The 19,106-nt window shown below is 31.4% G+C and overlaps 1 protein-coding gene across 1 annotated transcript; it reads left to right on the top strand.

The window, feature by feature from the left end:
- The first annotated feature begins 4,686 nt into the window (after nt 1-4,686).
- Nucleotides 4,687-17,620, top strand: LOC123669596 (cilia- and flagella-associated protein 57). The gene is made up of 22 exons (XM_045603198.1): nt 4,687-4,751; nt 5,878-6,027; nt 6,339-6,618; nt 6,712-6,828; nt 7,550-7,707; nt 8,334-8,446; nt 8,993-9,098; nt 9,336-9,477; nt 9,731-9,935; nt 10,191-10,408; nt 11,117-11,265; nt 11,564-11,978; nt 12,064-12,204; nt 12,281-12,421; nt 12,494-12,637; nt 13,633-13,864; nt 13,951-14,144; nt 14,422-14,518; nt 14,909-15,078; nt 15,155-15,334; nt 16,495-16,689; nt 17,480-17,620. The coding sequence occupies exons 1-22, from the start codon at nt 4,687-4,689 to the stop codon at nt 17,600-17,602; spliced, it is 3,735 nt and encodes a 1,244-aa protein (XP_045459154.1). The 3' UTR covers nt 17,603-17,620.
- The last annotated feature ends 1,486 nt before the right edge of the window (nt 17,621-19,106 follow it).

Here is a 19,106-nt window from a genome sequence, read left to right as displayed (position 1 = left end):
CAAATTGAACAATCAATGTGAACCTTCTCCTTTTTTTGAAGTCAGTTAAAAGTATATTTCTCTTGCTTTGAGCGACTTGCTTTCCAATACTATATTAAGGAAACTTTAAATTAAATACATAGTATAATGAGTAGTTATCTCATGTAGTTAAATGTGTAGTTATTTACTGTAATGACGTCATGCATATAAACCATTCCTACGTATTGAAGGCCAAGAAAACTTCAGAAAATATCGCACCTTGGCTTATTTTATTAGGATTGCTATGTCAACTTCATGAATTACGTAATCGTTTAAGTGCTGAATATAAACATTGTGTCTTTTGAATAAGCACTAGCATATTAAAAGAACTCATGAGTATGCATCGATTACTTATCCTTGAGTGAACCTTGTATATTTACGGCTCTCCACATCATAAAATAATAAATACGTTCTTTATAAATAAATATAAAAATAATATCATTTATTATTATGCCTTAACCGAAAATAAAATTAAAAGAACCTTACGAATTCTATCACGCAATCAAATTTCTTAGAAATGTATTAGGTATACAGTGTATGCCATGCCATGCCGTATTGATCGAGCAGTGGATGACCCGATGACCTTTACTTGTACATAATTTCTTTAAATATGTATGTACCTATTCGTGATTGTTATTTTTTTTATAAAAATTAATTACAGAATAAAAATTATGATGTAGAGTTCACATAAAGGTATGTATGATTCATAGTTATGCTGTCTTATATTTATTTTATTATTAGCTGTGCCTGCGACTTCGTTTGCGTGGAATTTAACAAAAAAGTATTGTTCAGTTTGCAGAGTATTAAAAAAAAATTTTTTTTAAATAAAAGTACCCTAAGTTACTTCTTACTACATCAACTAACTGCCAGTGGAAGTCGCGTCAATATCGGTCCAGTCGTTTCAGAGATTAGCCAGAACAAACAGACAAATATTACAGACAAAAATTGTAAAAAAAGATATTTTGATATATGTACCGTGTAATGGATGTCCATATGCATTTAGTAAAAAGCAGTTATTTTAATATTACAGACAGACACTCCAATTTTATTTATTTTTATAGATGTATCACAGGCCGAAGAATGGCAGCCACGGGCTAAAGACGGGCAGTAGCGTCATCGGTGCGACAAAGCCAGATCTGCGGTCACCAACCCGCCTGACCAGCGTGGTGACTATGGGCAAAACACATGAGTTTACGTCATTTTTGCCACGAACTTGTGGAGGCCTGTGTCCAGCAGTGGACTGTGATAGGCTGAAATGATGATGATGATAGATGTATAGATAACATAGAAGTTCGAAATTAGGCTCTTGAAACAGCACATCTTCAGTCACTGGATATAGAGAAGTGTTTGAAAGAATAGGTAGATAGATATATTGATAAAATCATTTCTCGTTTACTTCATTTGTGAACGACACATGCAGGTCGCTACTTTCATTATAATAATAATAATTGTAGTGACGTATATGTTGTAATTTGTAGAATTGGCTAAACAACGTCTTTGCACAAAATTGTCTTAGTCATCGCCTTCTTTTCGTCAATTTATTTGCGTAAACACATTTATCGTTTTAAGTTTTAATGGAAGAATTGAACAATAAGAGATATTATGAAATTATTTTTAAGAAATACAATTCTTGTAATATATGATTAACAAAAATAGAAATAAATGTATATTATACTCAGACTCAAGGCGAGAATCGAACCCACGACCGAGGAGCAGAAAGCAGGGTCACTGTCGACTAGGCCAATGGGTTAGTCAACTTCATATAATAATTAATTTTCAAATTTAAGTAAATTTCATTAAAAAATGTCGCAAAGAATATTAAATGAATATAATATACAGAAAAAGGGCAGTGACCTTGCTCTAACGAATGCATATAATACCTAAGCCTGTATAGGCGACAATTTTATCAGACATCTTTTGTGTCTCAGCTCTGATGGAGCTTTGTCAGGGAACAGGATAAGATCAATTGCATTGTGACATCAATTGCACTTGGTATCGCCAATTCATTGACTCGACTACTTATTAATGGACGTTATTACTTATGATGTGTAATAGAATAGAGAATCAACATGTTATTCTTGGAAAAGTTTTCTATTCGAATAACTAATAAACTTCGGATTCAAATGATCTAATTTTCATATAATGAACATTCTCGTTTACAATTAATTAAAAATAATCTCCCCCAATAATAATACCTTAAGTTTTCTATGTACTTTCTACTGTCAGTTATTCATTACATACAATTAGTCATTGGCCTATTACACTTTTAGGTGTTAATTGGAGTCATTTTTAATTACATGTATTTCGTTACTGAAATGAACTCTCTGTAAATATTCTACAAGGCTTGTAGCTTAATCTGCAATTCTGCTGAGGGTTTCCTAAAAATGACCGTTTCTAATAAGTAATAATCAACACCTTATATTATTCAATATTATTTATATATATTATTATATTTGATTATGATTTTAATTTTGAATTTATATTCAATACGGTGATAATTTGAGACAATTTATTATATTGACATATTTTTATTTTTATTTGAATTAAATTGAGTAAGTCATTATTTTAAGCTTTTAATTGATTGAATTTTACTTTTTAATTTAGTTGAAATTGTTATTTAAATTTAGTATTGATTGAATTTCGATTTTTAGTTTTAATTTTCATTGAATTTTAATATTAATTTTTGTTTGGTTTTTGATTTTAATTGCATTTTAGATAGAATTTTAGTATTGATTATGTTTTTAATGTTAAATATTGTAATTTTGGTTGAATTTTAGCATTTGTTTTAGTTTTTAATTTTAAATATTGTATAATATTGATTGAATTTTGGTATTGAATTCGGTGATGATTTAAATTTCGGTATTAATTGAATTTTAGTTAATTGATGATGATTTTAATTTGTGTTGTTTAATTGAATTTTTGATTTAGTATAATTTGTTTTGTCACAATTATTGAAACTAACATAGTTAAGGAAAAAAAAAAATGTAACTAACAAAAATATAGACTACGTCTGAAATAAATTATTATTATTATTAAAATACTGCTTCGAACTTCGAATGAAGTAAATATTTTATATTTAGCTAAAAGAGTGGATGTCTCATTCATTGTATTTGAAACCAAACTACTACTATAATTGAGGTAGAGCACAGCAGGAATTTGCTGCTCAAACGGTGGAGCAGCCCGACTGGGGTAGTATCTCGACCTTACAGAAGATCACAGCTAAATAATACTGCTTTCCAGCAGTATCGTGTTCCTGTTGATGAGTAAGGTGAACAGAGCTCCTTCGGGGTCGGCAACGCGCTTGCGATGCTTCTGGTGTTGCAGGCATCTATATGCTACGGTAATCGCTTACCATCACATGAGCCGTACGCTTGTTTGCAGATCTAGGTAAAAAAAAATAGTTTTATTTTAATTGATAAATATTGTAATCATTATTAAAAGACATGCAGTCTCATAACTGAATAAATTGTATCAAGACAAATTTTAGATTCATCATTCATCATCATCATCATCATTTTACTCAAATAAGACTTAAATTAGTGTATGTAAATTTAAGAACAGAAATTTACATACACTCATTTAAGTCTTATTTGAGTAGCCTGAGTTTTTGAAACGAGTACAACGAAATTGTGTCGAAACCTAGATTGCAGACTGAAATTATTGTTCATGAAGGTACTAATTGTACCTAAATAAGTAAATAGGTACAATACACGGTTTTACGAGATCTTAATAACTTGTTAAATAGATATTAGGCATAAATTTTGTAATTTCATCGCATTAATTACAAAATTATATCAACTATTTCGATAACGTTTGATTGATTAATTCTTACGTATTATAAGACATCTTTCCAATGTGTTTATTTTTGGTATTTAAGTTGAAGTAATAATAATAAATTGCTATTGCATTATACTGTTGTTTTTTTGTAAATTTATTTTTATTTTATTTGAAGGTGGACTCGGTTAAGTATTATTATTATTTAATTAGACCATTGAAAAATCGGTGGAGTTAAAACATTATTACAATTTTATTACTATCATCTAATATTAATGAATGATTTGATATCATACTAAAAATTAGTTTATATTCCTTGATAAATTATAGCAAATATTACAATTTTTCGAAATGGCTTGATATGGTAGAGACGAAGGAAATGGCACGTTACTTTAGAATTGCAAAGAGGATGCTCTACTAAAGATGACATTGAGCACCAATCAGGTAGAGTGGACATAAATGGCGATTCATGTCTAAGTGTTGCGCATTTTTTTACTTAGTAGAAAAATATTTCTTTAAATTATCATAACACCTTTTTTTATTATTATCTACTTTTTTTTATATTACTATTACTTTTCTAACATTAACATAAAATAGACTTTACATATTTATATTAAGTTCGTAAAATTTTCTCGTCTGTTTGTGTCATTTATCGAGTATAAGTAGAATTGTGTATTATATAGTCAACTAAACTTTTCCCAATGTAACATACTTATATGCCAACATTATAATCGAAATTGGAACATCACTATTACGTTAACCAATAAAATAGAGTTACCAGGGTAACAAATAATATGCTGCTAAGGGTAGAAATTGTAGACTTTTCTATATTGTACAAAGAAGTACTGAATATCAGTAATTTTAGTATAAGTTCGTTTTAAAAGTTAAAAGAAAATGGCAACAAATACACCTCCAAATATTTCTGCACGAATATTTTACGGTCTAAGAACTGACATTCAGTGAGTACATTAAATAGTCTAAATAGCAATAAAACGTAGTATAACATAATGTTAAGTATGTATAAGATATATTATTGTCACCGCATTTACTACACTAAAAAATGTAAAAAAAGTTACCAAGCTATCATAAATTAATGTTTTCTGTTAAACATATGGTAAAGTAATATATACATACTAGCTGAGCCCTGCGGTTTTACCTGCGTTAATTTTAAGAAAAAACGTAGAAAATACTTTATAGCCTTCCTTGATAAATAGACTATCCAAAACAAAAAGAATTTTTTATTTGAGATTAACGGGTTTAAACAGACAAACTCTTCAGCTTTATAATATTACTTAGTTTTAAGGTACATGGTATGTTACGTTGCTATAAACTGGAAACGCTCATAAAAAGTGTTTTAACAGATCAAGTTTGAAATGTAATCTAATATTATAGAGACAATATATTTGTTTCATTGCAATCGAAAAACCTTAAAACTTTCATCCGATTTCAATATTTTCACCGTAAGCACTTTTGAAAAAGTCAAAATAAATGTATAACGAAATATATAGCTAGTAAAACAATAGATATGTGTGAATTTTCATTTCGATAATTTTGTTTTAAGATGACCTTATTTACGAATGTAAGAAGAACTTTCAATACTTTCATAATTATTTATTATAACATTATTCAGAAACGTTAGCATAAAGTGGTTGTTACCTTAAACTCAGCTCAATTTCAAAACAGCAAAGAAGGATCCATAAGATGCATAAAATGATTACCGTAGATACCTAAACTCACAGTAACACAGGTCAAACCGCAAAGGGTGTCTTATAATTCAAATGAATATTATTATTTTTTTCATAAGCTGTTTTACTAATTTTGTTTTAGCATTAACCTTTGGAATTTCCTATTTTTTTTTAACCGATTTTATTACATTGCTATTCTCAAAGCTATCTTCTCATGAAATTTTGATTATTTTTGCAATTCAGTAACATTTAGAGTAGAATAAATCTCTAGCTCTTGGAAACCTAGATCTAAAACTATCTTCAGAAATATATATTTGTTAGTAAGCAGAAACTGAGCTCAAAATAATCAGTTTTTTTTTTAAATATAATAGCGGAACTAGTATTACTTGTAATTTTACAGGTACAACGCCCATTATATGACGGATTCAGAGATTATATACCCAGCTGGTGGTGTAATAGTTGTTCATAACCATATTCAGAAGAAGCAAAAATTTATCCGGCTTCAAGACAAGCACAAACCAATAAAGTCTTTAGTTTTGGCACCCAACAGGTAGTTCACGTTAAATTTATTATCGTCATTATCGGATCTTTATTCTCGAAATGGCCTAATTTGTAAGAAACATGTGCAACGTGAGTTTGTACACCATCGGCTGTTGTTTATTGCGAAAAGTTGAAATTTTAAAACTAATTCTACTAAGTGGAAATAATATATTTTTTTATAGACGCTTCAGCCTGTAATGTCCCACTGCTGGGCCTCTTTGACCTCTTTCCCCATGTAGGAGAAGGATCAAAGCTCAATCAATTTTTTATATATATATTAGTATATTATTATTTATATATTATTTACATATTTGTTTGCAGACGTTGGTTAGCTCTTAACGAAATCGCTGAAGAAGGCCAAAAGCCAATAATTACTATATACGACCTTAACACTTACAAGAGACGTAAAATTCTTACTGTGCCTTTCGAAAATTCAACGGCACGCGAATTCGCATGTATTCAATTCACATACGATTCGAAATATCTAGTGGCTATAACTGGAGAACCAGATTGGTATTTGTATTATTATAACTGGGATAAAGGAAAAGTAGAGAGTCATGCAAAAGCACAAAATCCAAGCGGCCAGGGGATTGTAGAAAGCGTAAAAGATTTTTACACCTTATAAGTTAAAATTATTTATAAAATATATTTCTGTAATCACAATAATTTTGCGTTATTTACTCTCTATTATTAGGTACAATGTAATCCCACTGACGCAACGCTCGTGGTGATAACAGGACCGTACACGTTTCGTATTATGAACGTTTCCGAAACAGTGTGGCGACAATGGGGCTGGTGTAAAGCTGAAAACGTGAGTATAGATTTAATTTAATTATTAGTTATACAAAGATGTCTTGGAAATTATAACTTTACTCGCTATCCAGTTCTAACTACTTAAATCGTTTATAGACGATCTCTAGCATCAACTTAATTTTGTCCTAGACACACTGGTGGAAATATTTGTTGAATAAAATCTTAAAAAAATCTTCATAAACTTAAAAGAATAAAACTGAAAGTCTTAAATTTCAGAATATAATACCTATATTTGATTTTTTAGTTTTCTAGTTATAAACACTTTATATATAAGTCGTATTGAGACATGAAATTTTTTTATGATATTTTGCAGAAGTTATAAAGACTTTTTAAGATTTTTTAATACTTTTTCCAAACAATTATTTTCACCAGGGCAAAGTCAGTTAGAGGCAAAAATCAATAAGAAATAAGAATCGACAACCTTCACAATATCTATATAAATAAATAAATCGTCGCGATTACACCAATTTTGTATTCGCAATTGTCAGGACAGGGTTTAGACATATTAACAAAAAAGAATGGCATTACGAAGTTCACCGTGTTAGCTAGTACAAAAATAATAATATTAGTGCAATTTTTATTTGACACGTATTTATGCGTTGTGCTTTGCCGTGATTCGCGTACTTTATCGCTTAGTTCAATGTGTCATTCGCTTTGGTCAGAATATAATAAAATAAATATTATGATACTAAATCATGTCTTCGATATTTTCCTTAAAGATCAATATAACGAGTTGCATGTGGTTAACATCTGATCGCATTATGTTTGGAACTGATAACGGAGTCATCATGGTAGTAGAAAACGGAGATCTGCGTCAGAACTGTATATTCCGCGCCGCTGATGTCACGGAAATGTCACTTAAAAAAGTCGATACAGAGTAAGTAGGAAATAAGTCCTAGGCTAGTGTATGAGATCTCACAGACTCTCATAACTCCAACAGAATTTGGTCTGCATTTGTCCATGTTTTATGAGATTTTTTCCATAGGGAGGCTGACTGATTAGGTAAATATTTTGACTCGTATTTTTAAATTTGCGTATAAAGATAAATAGATTTGGCATAGACACAAAAACTTATAATAATAAAAATTACCATATAATGAAAGTAACCGACATAGCCCACAGAATTAGCAAGTTAAAGTGGCAGTGGGCTGGTCATCTGTGTCGCAGGACCGATGGCCGTTAGAGTAGACGGGTCCTGGAGTGGAGACCGCGTCTTGGCAAACGCAGTGTGAGACGTCCTTCGGCCCGTCTGGTGCGAACTTGGGGAGGCCTATGTCCAACAGTGGACTGCCATAGGCTGAAGTGATGACCATATAACAGAGTAATAAATATATGTGACCCGTAACTCAAGTATGAAATAATTCTGATACTGACAAATCTTGGCTTATTCCTAACTTGTTTATCGTGGTTTTCAATAAGAAAATTGCGAGACAAAATTCACTACGATAGTATAATTATGTCAATCAGATCTTTTAGTTGGTTATCATGCTATTGATACTTTAGGTCAGCTGAAGGAGAAAAAATCAGTACAGCCAGCGCTGAAGTTTCTGGCAGCCAATCAGGGCTCATAGAGTCAGAAAACTACCCTGTGACATGTTTGATTAACTTCGATAAAGGTAATCCGTATACGTGAGACATTATTAAAATAGAAGTAGTTTTTATCACTTATTTAATTGCTGCAATTATTTCTAAGAAATGTTTTTGTAATTAATTCTTAAAACAGGTTTTCTAATAAATACCAAGGTCAGAAAATGACAATTGTAATCTATGTCTATATAAATAATTAAAATTGTAGTGTCCGTTTGTAATATTTAAATAACCGCTTTTTACTAAATGCATATACTCGTAGATGTACATATACGAAAATAATATTTACTGTGATCACTGAAATGTCTATCTCTGAAACGGCTGGACCGATTTTGACGTGACTTTCACTTTGTACACACACAATTTATTTAATTTATATCTCTGTGAACAGTACAATAAATAACTTTTTCGTTAAATTCCACGCGGACGAAGTCGCGGCCAAGATAGTATACCAATAAAGATACTCGTGCCTTCTCCTTTTATGTGCAAATAACATTGTAAAGTAATTCTAAGCTTTATTTCTAAATTATTTCAATAATTTACGTAATTAGTTGTTTAATGATTTCTATTTTCAGGATTTGCGTATGCGTGTGGACAAGGGTATGTCCATATGTTTGAGAAAGAGACACCACATCATTGGCGTAAAAGGAACTTATTTCGAATCTCAAAAAAATCGTACAAGTAAATTAAATTTCAATTGATTAAGTTATTGTTTTATTGTTATTTACGTCGACTTGTAGTTGAGCGACGTAAATAATAAATCTTCAAATGTTATTTCCCACCCACATATGCCCACGCCTTTGTGTGGAAAAAATTTGACCACTACTATTAACAAGAATGTTCAGTTTGCACAGAATTCTACATAAATATTATTCATTAATATTATAATATATTTCATGTATTTATATAATTCTCCAGACACACTCGAGAACATCCAATGTGGTCGCCACTTGACGCCATACAACATATAACAATAGATCCTAATCAGGAAACGCTTCTTATAACAACACTCAGAAAACAACTTTATTACGTCAAACTCTTTGGACAGCATATGCTTCAGGTATTCGGAAAAAGCAAATTATTGTCTAAAAATTTTCAACTTCTGAAAGTTTCTTTTTTGATGTGTTAAATTATTTTGAAATTTGTTAAACATAGATGGTATTGTAACAGCCTTAAATTTTCGTTCGTTTTCGTAGTTCCGTATCCAATGCCCTTAGTCGTTTTGTTGTTAGCCAGCCCATAAGCTGTCATTAGAAACATTAAGTGTTAATTTTAAAATTACTTGATAAGAGAATGTTTTTCTACTGTTCTAGAATCCTGAAATAGCATTTACGGAACTAGGCCCTGCAATGCATTATGGTCGCATAAATTCACTATCAATGTGCGCTTGGAAGCCAATATTTATGACCTCCGGTGAACAGGACAAAAGTATACGTATATGGAATTATATGACAGACGACGTAGAGTTAATTAAACTCTACCAAGAGGAGATACATTGCGTATCTTTACACCCTACTGGTAATTACAAAAGTCATAATTATGAAGTAAACTTCTTTACGCATGCTTGACTTGGGGAGTAAGCTGGTGAGTGCGTGACGAGGGCGATACGAAAAGTGTGATCGGGTGAGGTGAAGAGACGGAAGTTGAGACGGAGATATGTTATATCGAGCTAAAGAAGTTTAACTTGAGTCGTGTGTTCTAAAGCGCACGTTTTTTTATTACTAAACTTTAGATTAATTATGTAAAATTTATTATTTTCTTTTACTATTTTAGGACTTTTCGCTATAGTCGGATTTTCAGATAAGTTACGTTTCATGGTAGTTCTGATCGACGATTTTGAAGTTATGCGAGAATTTCCTATAAGAAATTGTAAACGTGCACAATTTAGCACAAATGGTCATCTCTTCGCTGCCGTTAATAGTCAAGTGATCCAAGTTTTCTCGTCAGTTTCTTTTCAAAATGTTTTCAATTTGAAAGGACACAATGGAAGGGTAATGTTTGGTTATATTAATTCTTTATTAACGTTATTAGTCTAGTGCTACTAAGTTTATCTAGTTACTTTATTTTTGAATATCATATCAAAAATTGACCGCTCCAGCGGGATTCGAACCCGCGTCTCCGACTGACCGTGTCGTAGCGACCGGTCGACACGGTCAGTCGGAGACGCGGGTTCGAATCCCGCTGGAGCGGTCAATTTTTGATATGATTTTCAAAAGAGTATGAGATTCAAAAATGTTTAGAATTCCTAATGTGTGGGTAACACAAAAATAAAATCGTACATAGTTACTTTATTGTTTAATTAGTTAAAAAAAATAATTGTTAGTAATTAATTGTTAAGAATTTATATACTCTTTAATAAAAAATAAAAACAACTAAAAATTATTTCAAGTTTTATCTTATTAGTTAAACCATCACAAAGGACGTAAGAATCATCATTCAAAAATTTATCAAATGACTAAAAGAAAATTAAAGATTACAGCATACAAAAGTCTAGCCATCAATATAGTAGCCATCAATTTGCTAACCAACAATCTATTTTAAGCCCCCAAATACATTTTTTACTTTCATTTTAATGTGCAAAGCATTAAATTTTAAATGATCCGTCCGGAAGCCGAAGAATTGAATAAAATGACTTTTAAAAGAAGGCTACTTTGATTCTATATTCTAAAACTGTTACCGACAGCTGATTCTCCTTCCAGATAACGGGTTTAGCTTGGTCTGCTCAAGATTTAACTTTAGTTTCATGTGGTACTGAAGGAGCGGTTTACGAATGGAATATGTCTTCAGGACAAAGAGTTGGTGAAGTTATATTGAAAACAAATCAATTTAACGCATGTGCAGTTAATTCGTAAGGCATTTATTTACTTATAATTTATTTTTAATCTTGATAGTATTACCGTAACATTGAAATATAAATAAACTAGCTGACCCCGCAAACGTTTTTTTTGCCATATATGTTGTTAACCTCCTTAATCCCTGCCTCTTAAAATTAAGGATATGAAAAATAGATGTTGGGCGATTCTTAGACCAATCCGATATGCACACGAAATTTCATAAAAATCGGTCCAGCCATTTCGGAGGAGTATTGTAACTAACATTGTGACACGAGAATTTTGTATATAAGATAAAAATTGTAACCCTTTCAGTAATGGAAAAACTACATACGGCGTAGGAAGTGACGGAGAAATTAAGGAAATTGGATCGAACACAATACGAAGAAATATGGGATTGATTGGTTGCGCTTTGGATAGTATAATATTATCACGATCTGATTTAATGTTATTTATTACTGGTGGTGAAGGAGGTGTAACTGCAGTACAATTACCGCTATTGGATAAAGCTATTTTTACTGAATTTCATATGCACAATAAAAAAGTAACTGGTATCGCTTTATCATACGACGATCAGACTTTAGTGTCTGTGGCTGAAGATTCTTCCATCTGCTTGTGGAGATTGATCAATGCTGATGGAAGAGCGATAGCTCTCGATAAAGATTTTGCTTATTCTAAGGAAATTTTGATTAGTAAGAAAGATTTGCAAGAAAAAATTAATAGTATAAATGTTAGTTATTATATTTGAAGTAGATACGTTTTAAAAATGACATATGGATATGTATTATAATATTTACTTTATTTCAAATGCTTAGCTACTCAGTACGAGAATGAGTGAGTTAGAAACCGAGCACACTTATCAACTGCGTCAAGCTGAAGCCGCGCAAGCCGAAAAATTGAAAGAAGTGCATGAAGGATATTGTGCTGCTATTGAGGAGCTTAAAGAAAAGAATGAGGTTTTAAGATTAGATCGTTAAGAAGTATTTCTAATATGTTAAAAACTACTTTAACTTTTAATCTTTTATTCTTCAGCAAATGGAAAATGAACATACGCATGAAATAGGAATGATACAACAAGATATAGCCAAATTGCGAACGAGCCATGAACGAACTCTCCAAGCTTTGGAGGCTGATTTTAATATAAGACTCATAAGTGAATACGATCGATATCAGGTAAAATTTAAAACGATTATTTTTAGTACTTAACTATAAGACTTTTGTTGTACTTATTTAAATAATTTACAGAGTCTTGAAGATAAAACGGCTCGCATGAGAAAAGATTATGAGCAGCGTTTGGAGGAGTTAGCAGAAAGTAAGCGACAAGCCTTAAGACAAATTAATGATATGTTTGAAGCGAAACTAGAAGAGAAAGACCTGATGCTGCAAGAGGTTGATTACAATTTCGTTGTCTTTCTAATATTAAGAAACTAGCTGTGCCTGCGGATTCGTCCGCGTGGAATTTAACAAAAAAATAAATAACGTGTGGCACTCGAGGACTGCCGCTGTAAAGCTATTGCATAGCATTTTGTATCAACTTATGCAATTATAATTATTTATTTATTTTATTTATGCAGTATTTCTTTTTCTTTGATATTAATTCAAGTTACACTTTTTGAGCGTGGTGACCGATAAGAAAACAATTTTTTTTCTTTTATTAAATAAATAAAAAGTTAATATTGTTTAAAATATTTTTATTATTTTACAATACATGTGGATTTTATTATCTTACAGACAAATTTTACAAGTACAGCTATTCACTGTTGTACATAAATACCTATACACCTATATACTTTCTCATAAACAGCTGCTTATGTATTCGTCCGATTTCGGAGCAGCTCGTCTCGATTCGTGCGAGTTTCGTAGAGTCGTACAATACGTCTAATCGCACGCACACAACGCCGTGTCGAAGACTACCGAACTGAAACGACGTTAGACGATCCACGGTCTTCAAACCACACCTCCGTGCCCGTCGGAGTGGGGAGCGTGAGGTTTTTTTCGTTACGGAATTTCTGGATTCGGTCCCCGCGCTCAAGGCCCGCGATAGAAGCTATGCAATAGCTTAAAAATATTTTTCAGGTTGCAATGTTATAAAATAAATAAATTTCTAAAATAAAAGTAGCCTAAGTTATATTATTATATCAGCTATCTGCTAGCGAAAGTCCCGTTAAAATCGGTTCAGACGTTTCAGAGATTAGGAGGAATAAATAGATAGACAGATAGACAAAAACTATAAAAAATGTTATTTTGGTATACGAGTATGTACCGTGTATAAATCCATATACATTTAGTAAAAAGTGGTTATTTTAATATTACAAATAGACACTCCAGTTATATTTATTTGTGTAGATTAAGAATAATTATATAAAAAAATATTTATGTTAAAGTTACAAGAGCAAGCTGATATGGAAAGAAAAGAACACGAAACTATAAAAGTTTCAATCGAAGAAGATGCTGATCGTGAAATAATTGAAATTAGAACTGCATACGAAGTGCAACTAAAGGAAGAAAAGGATGCTAATGTAAGATTGAAAGGGGAAACAGGTTTAATGAAGAAGAAGCTTATATCAGCCAATAAAGAAATTGATGAATTTAAACATCAAGTATCTCAACTTAAGGGTGACGAAATACTTAAATTTATGCTATGCGTTTTCATTTTAAGTTTTTTTTTATTTTTTATTTTAATGTAATATGCATATTTTTAGCTGAACACAAACAATTCCAAAAAGTAATATCGACTCTTGAACGAGACGTAGCAGACTTAAAAAAAGAAATTTCAGAACGAGATGGCACAATCCAGGATAAAGAAAAGAGGATATATGAATTAAAGAGAAAGAAGCAAGAATTAGAAAAATACAAATTCGTGTTAAATTTTAAAATAACCGAATTAAAAAATCAGGTGATATTATCATTAACAGCCAGGCTTTACTATTAAAAAGTACTCTTTTAAAACATTTCTGAGATAATACCTACTGTTAATCACTTTGTGATCTTTCCTTTAATATTTATGATTGTATGCTAATCAATTGCTTTATTGATATTTTTTTTTTATTTAAAAATTTAATCTATGGTCGAAATATTATCAGTTAAGTATTTAATTGTACTAATTGTATAATAATTGGCACTATTATGGCGACGCATTTTTAAAATATACTTGATTTTATAACATATATTAGATTGAACCTAAGGAACAAGCAATACACGAGTTAAAAGTTCAGATAGACGACATGGAAAATGAAGAACTAAAATTGTTGAATTCAAAACACGAACTTGGTATGATTTGGAACTAAGAGTTTTTGGGTAGCCTTAGATTAGATACGCTATTTGTCAATAAACTACAGCTGCTTTGATTTTTAAATAATTTTGACTACAGATAGAGCCATTAGAACGCGAAATTAAACAGAAAAAGATACGTACGCTAGAGCTGGAAGTATCGTTAGAAACTCTTCTAAAGCAAAAAGCATTTCGCGGTAATCAAATAGTAGTAATTTTTCTCCCATTGTAGTAAATTAAGCACAAAAATACTATAACGGCTCTACAATATACCCTTTATCCAAAAAAACACATTATGCATGCTTAGCCGTGTGGGTAGTATTATATTTTAATTCAAATATTTATAAAGGTTATTGAAATATCATTTTGAATATGTGTCATTGATTTTAGAGCTTAAGATCAGTCAGTTAAACGAAAAACTAGCTTCAGCGAAAAAAGATTTCCTAAACGAAGCAAATCGCAATTTAACTTTAAAAAATACTTTAAAGAAAATAAAAATTGATCTTCATAATATGACAGCTAATTTTCAAGATCCAACTCGATTGAAGCTCAGCGTTAAGGTAACATTATCACAGTAAGTTTTAATATACTTGATACTTGTATAGATTTTATTATAGCTCTTTTGTGGCGTTGTAGGCTCTATTTCAAAAATATGTAGAAGACATAGACTTTGTACGCAGTCGTATCGCAGAAGACGAAGCAATTGGAGAATTCAACCGACAACGTGACCATCTTGAGAAACAAGTAGCAGCACTAAAACAGCAACTGTCAAAGTCGCTGGATGGATCCAACAGTGACATTAGAAAGATAATGGACGTGAGTACTGGTTTCAACGTGTGTTAAAGTTTGAGCCAAGTTTGAGCTAAACTCATAGATACAGCAGCATTATTTTTTTTAAATAAACCAACACTCATAGTTAAAGAGATCCTCTTTCCAGGTCAAATTACAACATTTTAACCGAATTTAAAAAAGGAGGAGGTTGTCAATTCTTAATATTTTTTTAATGTGTTACCTCAGAACTTTTTACTGGGTGAACCCATTTCCATGACTCTTTTTTTTAATCGAAAGCTAGTGCATCCCATTTAAATTTAATTGAGGTCTTATTCGTTGACAAGTAATTTTCAAGTTATATCTGATAATGCGTATTTGCTCGGCTTTTTTTTCGTCGACCTGTCGATACGTTGTATTATACCGCATAACTTTTTACTAGGTATACCGATTTTGATTATTCTTGTTTAAATCGGAAGCTGGTGCTTGTCTTCTAGTCCCATTTAAATTTGATTGAGATCTGATGACTACTTTTAATTGATACTTTTTAATTTGATAACACGGATTTACTTGACTATTATGCGTCTACTTACGTTGTATTACTTGTCGATGTAAGCTAATAGGTTTTATGTAATATGATACTAAAAATATTTTTATCACGTAAAATCAAGCAATCACTTCAGCCTATGCAGTCCACTGCTGGACATAGGCCGCCACAAATTCGCACCAAAAATGGAGTTAACTCATGTGTGTTGCCCATAGTCACCACGCTGGGCAGGCGGGTTGGTGACCGCAGGGCTGGTTTTGTCGCTCCGAAGACGCTGCTGCCCGTCTTCGGCCTGTGTATTTCAAAGCCAGTATTGGTTATCCCACCATCGGTCGGTTTTTTAAGTTCCAAGGTGGTAGTGGAACTGTCTTACCCCTTAGTCGCCTCTTACAACACCCACAGGAAGAGAGGGACTGGCTATATTCTTTACTGCCGCAGCCACACAGCAGCACATTGCACACAGCCATCAAGCAATAAACTAACCTAAGTCACCTTATAGTTTACTGATTAGGAATTATATTCGTGAGATAAGTTGTAGGGAGTTACCGTTTTTTATTTATACCCATACACAAATACAATCTAAAGTTATCATATGAGTATTTCTAGAAAGACGTCATTACGAAAATAATAATTCATGGTCATCATTAAAATATTTTTGCAGGAGAACTGCACATTATTAACAGAAATCAACAACCTGCGCACTGAACTCAAGTCCACTCGATCGAGATGTTTTCAAATGGAATCAATACTTGGTCTGTCCGCTCGATACATTCCGCCTACAACTGCGCGCGCCAAGCTCAAGCGTGTGACGGAAGACAGGGAACACCTCGACGAAAAATATAAAGAGAAGATTGAGGTAATTTTTAACCGACTTCGAAAAAAGAAGGAGGTTCTAATTGGCTGTATTTTTAATGTATGTGGTGCTCGTAATGTGGTCCCGTGTAAATTTAATTGAGTTGTGACAAGTAATTTTTGAGTTATATGTATATGCGTAATCATGCGTATTTACTTGACCATTTTTTGGTCGACCTACGTTGTATTACTTGTTGGTGTAATTGAAGTTGTTTTTTTTTTTGTTTGCTAGCAAATTGTAATTATTAAAAGTTAATATCGATTTTTTTACTTAAAAGTTAGCAAACAAACACGTTTCTGCCTAATGGTAAGCGGATACAGTAGTTTAGAGAGCCCTGCTATAACAGGAGCATTGCAAGCGCATTGCCTACCATATTACTAAAGCGTTACAGCTTAGACAAATTTATTTAATAACATTTTTTAGCTAAATATAAGTTGTCAAAATTATTCACATACAATTTACAACAGTAACGTCAATATAGTAAAAAAATATACATTTTGTTAAAACGTGATTGAATATGATTAAAAATTTGTAATAAGTTGTCAGTTATTTTTTAAATAATTTTATATTGTACCTAATACAAAGATCATTGAAAATGATAGCTAACAAATATTAAGTTATTAATATATTACTTAATTTTGAATATAAACTTCGGTAAATTTAAAATTGATTTATTATGAAAATATATGATATCTTCAGCTATTTCGAAAGTTTAGTGGTTAATAGTATTTTTATTAATAACCAGCTTACCTATATACATGAACTAATTTATTATTATAAATTTCATTTTAAGGAAAGAGAAGAAATCATTGTTGCTCTTAAAGAAGAAAACGAACGTCTTCTTAGTAAGGCGAGGTGCGTCGAAGGTGACGAAGCCAATGATGAATGCTCTCCTGATAATGCTGAGTTAAAATAAAGTTTATATTTTAAAGGACTCTGGTATTTTAATTTTTAAAGTAAATCATACACGCTACGATCTACAGACAGGTTACCTGTGCAAGTGTACCTGCCGAGGACAATCGCTATACCAGAGCGGTCTTAATTTTTTTTTGTGATGGCATCGATTGAGGACGATGACCTTGTGATCATTTTAAAGGAAAAAGATATAAATACAGTGAAAAGGAAGCGAAAAAAGGTGGATTAAACAATTATTATTGAGAAGGGTGAAACATAGTCATGTCAATTGATTAAACCAATTATATAAAATTCGAACCTGGCGATTTTAAAAACTATCTCAGAATGGACGAGAAAACGTATCTAAAATTTTGATCTGACTTTAATAGTATGAAAGTTATAGAATGTACAGCCGATTGGTTGCCTATTATTTACTTGAAAGAATTACTGGATTGCCAGGAATGTAGAAGATCCGAACCTAAATCGATTTTTATCGGGCTGATAATAGAATGAAACATATTTTGTAATAAATCAAGTATATCAGATAATATATTAAAAGTGGGTTGCCTAAAAAATCCTGGACTGACTACCTATAAGTAATTAATTTTTAAAAAATTATAAGACCCGGACATAAATCGATCTTCGCCGAGCTGATTATAGAATGAAACATATAATATAATAAATTTATAATAAATTAAGTACATTAGATAATATTTTAATAGTAGGTTGCCTAAAAAATCCTGGACTGACTATGATTATTTATTTAAAAAAAAATATGAGGGCCGAACCTAAATCAAAAACCTGAATCACAGCCAGACAGTTAATGATGCGAGAATTCGCATTTTTATGAAGAACTATGGCGCAAAAGAAGACAGCGAACAATATTTAAAGAAGATTAAAAGTCTTGACTCCAGCTCTATACCGCCATGTTCGATTTCCCTTCTACAAAAAATTTTGATCTTATAATTTTTTCAACCAATATTTTAATCAACACAACAATATTTAGCCGGTAGGTAGCCGGCCGGTAGTTAATCGGTTAAATAAGCTAAGCCAATCGGTTAGCTAACAAATTAACTTAGCTAACTTTTTTAGCCGGCTTGACCGGTCAAAGATAGATAGATAGTTAGAATATACTTTATTGCACGACACTCAGAAAAGATTTACATAAAAACACTTATTTACACATAGAGATAGTAATGTACAAAGGCGGTCTTATCGCTTAGTAGCGATCTCTTTCAGACAACCTTTAGAAATAGGCAAATATGTATTGAAAAGGTAGGTGCAGCAGCGTATCGTAATTATTTGTATAATTTGTAAATAAAACTTACATATATAAAATACATAATATAAACAAAAAAGAATTTTCAAATAATATTTACATACATAAATAAACTTATACATATATACATACATACATAGCATGTCGCTAAAAGTTAAAATAAAGAATTAGAAGATAAAATTTGTACCTATACAAGATGCAAATTAGAAAAAATTAATTAATTAATCATAGTGAGATAGTGCGGTTT

This window comes from Melitaea cinxia, chromosome 1, assembly GCF_905220565.1.
Source record: "Melitaea cinxia chromosome 1, ilMelCinx1.1, whole genome shotgun sequence".
Classification (NCBI taxonomy): domain Eukaryota; kingdom Metazoa; phylum Arthropoda; class Insecta; order Lepidoptera; family Nymphalidae; genus Melitaea; species Melitaea cinxia.
Note: the sequence above shows the minus strand (reverse complement) of the source record. Positions and strands in the feature narration are given on the sequence as shown.

Bases quoted from the DNA above. Each gene is read 5' to 3' on its own strand.
- LOC123669596 (XM_045603198.1), top strand. From the start codon at position 4,687: ATGGCAACAAATACACCTCCAAATATTTCTGCACGAATATTTTACGGT. The intron at 6,829-7,549 runs GTGAGTATAGAT...TTTTCCTTAAAG, and splicing joins GCTGGTGTAAAGCTGAAAAC to ATCAATATAACGAGTTGCAT. The intron at 9,099-9,335 runs GTAAATTAAATT...ATAATTCTCCAG, and splicing joins ATCTCAAAAAAATCGTACAA to ACACACTCGAGAACATCCAA.